The sequence below is a fragment of the Pseudonaja textilis genome, chromosome Z (assembly GCF_049901715.1).
Source record: "Pseudonaja textilis isolate UNSWEBS1 chromosome Z, rPseTex1.2, whole genome shotgun sequence".
Classification (NCBI taxonomy): domain Eukaryota; kingdom Metazoa; phylum Chordata; class Lepidosauria; order Squamata; family Elapidae; genus Pseudonaja; species Pseudonaja textilis.
Genome location: NC_142008.1, coordinates 29,650,796 through 29,658,197, shown reverse-complemented (window position 1 = coordinate 29,658,197; position 7,402 = coordinate 29,650,796). Strand labels below are relative to the sequence as shown.

At 49.4% G+C, this 7,402-nt stretch overlaps 1 protein-coding gene across 1 annotated transcript; it reads left to right on the top strand.

The window, feature by feature from the left end:
- Window positions 1–1,350: 1,350 nt before the first annotated feature.
- On the top strand, window positions 1,351–5,716 carry DLX5 (distal-less homeobox 5). Its single transcript, XM_026706223.2, has 3 exons — window positions 1,351–1,873; window positions 3,699–3,883; window positions 5,352–5,716. Exons 1-3 carry the CDS (start codon window positions 1,510–1,512, stop codon window positions 5,676–5,678), a joined length of 876 nt encoding a protein of 291 aa, XP_026562008.1. The 5' UTR covers window positions 1,351–1,509; the 3' UTR covers window positions 5,679–5,716.
- The last annotated feature ends 1,686 nt before the right edge of the window (window positions 5,717–7,402 follow it).

The window sequence follows — 7,402 nt, the reverse complement described above, 5'->3', positions numbered from 1 at the left end:
CTAATCTGGGAAAGTATTTCTGTTGCTGAACCCTGTGGAGTAAATATTTATTGCCATGCTGGGTGAAGATTGGCAAGGAAGAGAAGGAAAAGGAGATAGAGAATCTCCCTGAGTGTAGAAGCATATGTTCTTCACCTACACACCTGAAAAAAATGACTGTTACATGGAGGAGGTGAAAGTTTTCCCACTCAATGTAATTCTCTGTTAGAGGCCCTCATGGCCACCCCAAGTTGAAGTAGGAAGGTGGTCTCAGTAAGCCAAGGCAGATGATTCCAGAGGTGGGTTTGTCTTTAGACCAGTCTCACTAATGTCTTTCCCTGGTGACATTTTCTGAAAGAAATAGTGCCATTGTATTTTTTACAAGCTGATTTGATAAAAGTTTCCTGAGATCTACAATGAAATAGAAAGCATTTTATGCCAACTAGATCTTTACTCATATTGACTCCAAAATTAGACACAAATGCATTACACTACAGCACTGAGAATATGATCAGTGAAACGAAACTTTGATTCATTTAACAGACATGTCCATGGTTTATTTAATACTTTTGGAATAAATTATTGAAATTATCCCAAAGACTAGGTGGAATCCCTTGTTATAATATTGCCTCACAGCCTTGCTGTCACCCTCACGATTAGACCCATTTTGTGGATAGGAAAACTGACTAGTGGAGTCAGAGGATTGTCCAATATAGGAAAGAAAGGAAAGGTTGTCCAATGTAGAAAAGAAAATCTTATTTCGGATGTGATTCCTTTCTATCTTCAGCCCGCGTATCCTTTTGTATGCATATTTGTGTCTTTATTTTTTTATTTTATCACTTTGTCTCTTCACCTCTTTTAAGACCCACTAATTTCACATTTGCCAAGAACACCCAAGGGAAGGGTGAAAGCTTCTACGCATTGCTGAGGACTGACGCGCTCCTGGTCCATCCTCTTTACTTGAACCTGGGGCAGCACGCTGATATGGAAAGATAGGGGCCAAGCGTTCACACGTGGGGAGCGGGAGAGAAAAGCTTTATTCCCCAAGGCGCTATTTTCCTCCTTGTCTGTAAATTGCACAAACTTGACGGTTCCATGCTTTTAAACGCCATTTCTGCCCCTCCCGGCCAATGGGCTACAAGGCACAGAACCCCGAGATAATGGTGACGTTCGAATGCCCTCCTCCTTTTTTTAAGGGAGCGTGAATGGAACTTTCAAAGGAAGCCAGCCAGCGGAGCGCTTTGTTGTGCTAAACTAGTTGGGCGAGTTAGGGTGTCGCTGCTCCTGATTGCTCTGGCCAATGGAACCCGATCCACCCCGCTGTGCGTAAGAGCGCAATTAAGGATTTAACCAAGCCTCTACGCTCCCTGCGAGCAGTCTGCCAGAGCTATAACCAGCTCCAGAGAGCTCCCAGCCGTCGCCACCGCCGCCTCCCTCTCTCCCTCCCTCCCTCCCTCGCTCCCCCTGCCATGGCTGCCTAGAAGACACAGCCGCACGCACGCCGCTTGCCTGCTTGCCTCCCAGCCAGCTATGACAGGGGTCTTTGACAGAAGAGTGCCCACCATCCGATCCAGCGATTTCCAGTCCCCCTTTCCTAGCAGCGCAACTGCCGCCACCATGCACCATCCGCCCCAAGAGTCGCCCACTTTACCCGAGTCTTCGGCAACGGACCCCGACTTCTACAGCTCGCCGGGAAGCGCCCCGCATGGCTACGCTTCGCCTTCCTCTGCATCTTATGGCAAAGCGCTCCATCCTTATCAGTACCCTTATCAGGGCATGAGTGGAACCGCCGCCAACTACCCCGCCAAAGCTTACACCGACTACAGCTATGCCAGTCCCTACCACCAATACGGCGGGGCTTACACTAGGGCGCCGAGTACGGCCAGCCAGCCAGGTGAGAGGCGCCGCCGCCGGCAGCGGATGGGGTGAGCGGGAGAGCAGTACTTGGACAGGCCGAGGGGCGCACTGCAGGTAGGGGATACGCCGCTCCTCTCAGGCCGCCTGGGGACGGCGTGGAGCTGGAGCTCGGTAAAGAACCGTCTCCCCAGCCATGCCCGATGCCCACTCCCGGCTGAAGGATCCAGGTTTCGGAAGGTGAACTGAGATTGGGGGGAGGAGGAAGAGAAATAAGATTTTGTTTGGTCGCCCCCAAAGTCAGGGTTGAAAGACAGCGAATTTGGAAAATGGAAAGTGTGGAAATCAAAAGGTCCCCCCTCCTCCCAGGGCACGCGTTAAAATAACAACAAAAAGAGTCCGGCTGTAAAAAGTTGGGCTATTCGGTGGACTATTTCAACCCCCTCCCACATTTTGTATACCCTTTTTTAAATACCACAAAGGGACTTGAAAACCTGAGCCCTCCTATATTTTTTGCATGAAGACGTGCTGAGCTGGAGAGAGGAGCAAACAGGGAGACTCTTATTTGATCTTTTCCCCTTCTTCCTCCCCTTCCGGTGGGAGGAGGGGGAAGGGACCGAAGGTCTCCTAAATAGCGCTAATATGAACGCCCAAATTCGGATGCTGGTTTGCTCCCACACACGGAGAAGCGCGGTTGGAACGACTTCCTTGTGGTTCCTCGGGAAGCAGACTCCGGGAAAATGAAGCGCTTCTTTGGAGGCAGCTCGGAATTCTTCCTCTCCGCCATCACTCGCCCCACGCCGCCCCACCCCACCCCGGCCCTATTCTGTGAATCAAAGGCGCGGAAACTTTTGCGGCTGCCTGCAAGTCTCCGCACCACTTTCTTTGTACTTACCCAGAATCTATACATAGCTATGAGTCTCTCTCTCTCTCTCTCTCTCTCTCTGTGTGTGTGTGTGTGTGTATGTTACATAGAGGGGGAGGGAGAAACATGCACGTACATTTCTCCCTTCTCTGCCCACCACTCTGGCATTTCTATGTATTTCTTCGGCTGGCCGATGCTCTCCCCAAACTAGAAGGAAACTGCCAGTGGCGCACTGAGTCTTCGTAAAAGGAACCAGACGCAACCGCGCCTCTCCTCTCCTTCTACCCCACCTCCGGCCGATCGGCGGCGAGATTATTCTGTATAATCGACGCTCTGTCTGGGCCGGATTTGGCTACTTTCGGCTCAGATGGAGGGAAACGCTCTCTTCCTTTCTCCCCCTCCTTGGGGCTTTGGGGGGGCTTTGAACTCTGCATATCTCAGAAGGTCTCTGATCAGGGTTGAATGCATGAAGCTCCCAGTCAAGCGGGGAGAGGGAGAAAAAGAGCGAGGTGGGGAGAAAGCAGGATCAGGGCTGAGAATACTGCAAAGTTTTGTCCAATCAAAGGAGTGCTTTAAGAGGACATTTTAAAAGTCCACGTTTTCTCCCAGGCGGGCACGCGCACCTCTGCCACCCAGTTCCTGCCTTCTTCTTTCACTAAAACGCTTAGCCAGATAAATAACACACCGGGGAGAAAATATCTTTCGGCATAGGAGATGACGCCTGTCCTCCAACTAATTTAAAATTGGCAAGGGGTTTGGGCCTGCCAGTCAGTTTCCGCACTTCTTAATCTTCCAAGGGTCTCTGCAGACCAAACGCGTTGCGTTTGTTTACAAATTTGAGCCAAGTCCGGGCCAGCAGGATAATTGCGGGCCCATCTGCCAGATTCGGGGCAAGGGCAGGGGAAGTGGGCGTGGTGCCTAGTTTTCATAATCATCTCCTCCTCCTCTTCCTCCTCTTCCTGAATCTGTTTTTCTTCTCCCCTTCCCTATACCTCTGTAGAAAAAGAGGTGGCTGAACCCGAGGTGCGGATGGTGAACGGAAAACCAAAGAAAGTGCGAAAGCCAAGGACTATTTACTCGAGTTTTCAACTGGCGGCTTTACAACGCAGGTTCCAGAAAACCCAGTATTTGGCTCTTCCCGAGAGAGCCGAGCTGGCCGCCTCTTTAGGCCTGACGCAGACTCAGGTAAGGATCGGCGGCCGGGGCTCGAGGCTCCCAATCTTCTCTCGCGGTGGGCGAAGCCCCTCCAGGAATTCCAACTGGGCTGATCTCCAAGGGACCATTGCACGCGCGATGGCGCTGAGCAATCCCGACTTTCTCCTCGAGAAGCCTGTGGGATGCTTCTGCAGGCCGGAAGGCACGGGGCGAGGGCAGGGAAGGGAGTGCATGTGTGCGGGCGTGGGTTGAATGTTTATTCGTTTAATCTTCCTCCCGAGCATATTTCTCCCAGCGAAATTTCTGGTGCATCCAATTTCCCCGCCAAATAGGCGTCTGGTTCCACCGTCAGCTGCACCAGCCAGATCCCTTTGGAGCGGGGAAGAGGATCTTAAGGCAAATTCAGAAAGCAGCGCCTCAGTGAGTGGAAATTAACCGAGCTTAACTTCGGCGCAGTTCCAACTCGGTTCCCAAGCGCTTTGTTTACAGCCTGCGTTTCCCAGCATGCGAGCGGTGTGCTTTTCGACAGTCCCGAACTTCTCGGCCTTCTCGGGATAAAAAGGGGGGAAAGGGAAGGAGGTGGTGGGGGGAACCTTCCACTGATCAGCTCGGGAGGGGGGAGTCGGCTTGTCAGAGAGATACGGAGAACCGTGGTGGGGATTGCTGTGGAGGCTTGGATCCCACAGAAAAGGTTTTTACGTGCACCGGGTTTTAGTTCCGGTTTGTTAGGAGTTCAACCGGCGTCCTCTTTTCGTTTATTTGTTTTGTTCCCTTTCCTGTTTTCCTCTCCTCACCCTCCACGTTTTCAAAACTATTTGGGACAACTGCTCTACGGTTTAAATATCCGCCCCATGTCCAAAGACTGGGTGAAAGCACTGACACTCTATATTGTATCCCATTTTTAATATTATAAATGCCATTCCTTTAAGGATTATTATTTGCATTTCGAATTTTCTGTGCATGTATTTGGAACAAAAAATGTATTCCCCCCCACCTTCTTGTCTCTGATGCTCTGGCCCCGTCCGGAGACTGTTTTGCACGGTAGAGGCTAGTTTGAGCAATAGGGAGAGATTTAAGTCTTGGAACCGAGGGAAGGCCAAGAGGTTTTTTTGGCTAAGCCGTACTAGGATCCTTAAAAGCTGCCACTCTGAGGTCGCTCAGGACACTCTTCGCGTTCTCACAGTCTCTTTGTTGGCTTAGGTGCAAATCTGTGTGGGATTGTTGCCCGTCTAGCGACCTCCCACCCACCCACCCCCGTGTATCTAACCATTTCCACTTTCTCTGAAGTAAGCGCGTTGCTCGGACGTGGAAGCTGAGGTTGTAAACCCACCGATTCAAGAGGGCATCTGAACTGCGTTCTGCCGGTTAAAGTCCAGGCTGAGAAATGATTTCCAGAGGGAGGGTCCGGTCAGCGTTTTCCTTTTCCTTTGTGTTTGTCCGTTGGGATCCAACCCTGCCGTCCCTCTCTGACTTTGGCCCCCTCTTTTTCCTCCTCAAGGTGAAAATCTGGTTCCAGAACAAAAGGTCCAAGATCAAGAAGATTATGAAAAATGGAGAGATGCCTCCGGAACACAGTCCCAGCGCCAGTGACCCGATGGCTTGTAACTCTCCGCAGTCCCCTGCCGTGTGGGAGTCGCAGGGCACGGCCAGATCTCTCAGCCACCATGCCCACGCTCATGGGGCAACTACCAACCCCTCGCCTGCATCCACTTACCTGGAAAACTCCTCTCCCTGGTATTCCAGCGCAAACGCTCTGAATGGCCACCTGCAGTCCCACGGTTCGCTCCAGCATTCCTTAGTGTTGGCTTCTGGGACAATCTATTAGAACCAGCGATCCTTTTTAAAAACAAAAACAAAACAAAACCCACCATTCCTTCCTCTCTTGTTTTGGACTCCATTGCTTTTGTTCATGAAGGGAAATAATAATAATAATTAATAATAATAATTAATAAAAAGGGGGACTTCTCTTTAAGGAAACTAACAGGATGAAATGTGTAAAGCTTGTGCATGTAATTTATTGCATTTCAAAGGAAACTCCCCCCCCCCTCTGCCCGTCCCCCGTTGCTTTTGTTACATTTTCTCTTATTTTTGAAGACGGGTTTTGGATTTGCGTTTTTGTTCTCAGCAGCCTGGACACTTTCAAAGGTGCCTTGAAATCTTATGACCTCAACTTTTTTCAAGAGACTTTTTTTCAATGTCATTTTAATCATGTACATACTTGTAGATAGAGGAATTAAACTGTATATTCTGAATAAATAAAATTATTTCCACTGTGACGACAAAGAGAGAGAGAGAGAGAGAGATGAAATGGCAGGTTGCTATTCTCCCCCACTACACACACCCCACTAATCGAAATGAAGTAGAAGATAATAAGTGTTAGCTCCTTCCAACCAGCCTCCTTTGCCATTCTTCCTTTGTTTGGACTGCCGTCCTACCACCAGTTATTTAGAAGCAGCCCTTACATCTTCCTAAGCTTAATTTCAGGACAGTTTTCTACCTCCTCTAGGTTCCTCATGGGTTGAGTCCCGATTCTCCCCACGGTAGGGCGGTTCCGACAAACTCTCAAAACTCCCGCAATCTTTACCGAAGTCTTCAAATCTGCCAGTAAGTCTTGTAGGTTTGGAGATGGGAGACTAAATTAATGACCGTAGCCTGTTCCGCTGAATGAGAGAGCAAGAAAAACGACCTGAAAAGGGGGAGAATCCGGGTCTGAGTAAGAACAGAACAAAACAAAACAAAACAAATGTACTCCTGGATTTCTGCTTTTTTGTATTCTGTTGAATTTTCGGGGGAAAGCCAGAAATAACAGCTGGTGAGTGCAAGGCGGTGTTTATCCTTCCAAAGGAGCTCCGAAACTGGGCAGTAGCAGGTCGAGAAGATGGCACGGAGCCTCTGCGCCTCAGGGCTGGAAACAAAGGCGATCTGCGAACAGGACGCACGGATTTGGAAGCACGCGCCTTTGTCGCGCCTCTCCCTTTGCATCCTCTTCTCCACGCCACCAGTTCCGAAACTGAATCGTAATCGGAACCTGGGCAGAGTGGCTGTGGAAGGAGCTGGTTTGTTTCGGGACTCTTGCACACGCAGCCCAAACTAAGTTGGCCAAGTGAATAGTGCCGGGGGTCGAAGTAGGCAACTAGCGGGTTTTGTTTTGTTTTTGTGCATCAACACACACACACACACACACACACACACACACACACACTTTCCTCTTCAGTACTTATGTAGACAATAAGGCGGATAATAAAGCATTCCTTCGAAATCTTCTGCACCCATGTGACAAAGGGTATGCTTTTAAAAGTAGCTTGGGTTTGGGAGTCATTTTCATCTTGGAAAGAAGGTTGGAACATAAAGAAAACTCATTAAAAATTACATCCTGTCATCTGAGGAGTTCAGCAAAATATATTTCAGAACTAGGACACAAAACCTCAGAAATGGCTCCTTTTGTGGCTGGAGCAAATTTATCTGCCTTTAGACTACCTACCTATCTACCTACCTTCCTTCCTTCCTTCCTTCCTTCATTCCTCCCTCCTTTCTTCTTTCAATTTTGGC

What these genes read in the sequence shown, in the direction of transcription:
- DLX5 (XM_026706223.2), top strand. Translation starts at nt 1,510, where the DNA reads ATGACAGGGGTCTTTGACAGAAGAGTGCCCACCATCCGATCCAGCGAT. An exon ending in GAGTACGGCCAGCCAGCCAG is followed by an intron (nt 1,874 to 3,698) that starts GTGAGAGGCGCC and finishes ATACCTCTGTAG; the next exon opens with AAAAAGAGGTGGCTGAACCC. An exon ending in TAGGCCTGACGCAGACTCAG is followed by an intron (nt 3,884 to 5,351) that starts GTAAGGATCGGC and finishes TTCCTCCTCAAG; the next exon opens with GTGAAAATCTGGTTCCAGAA.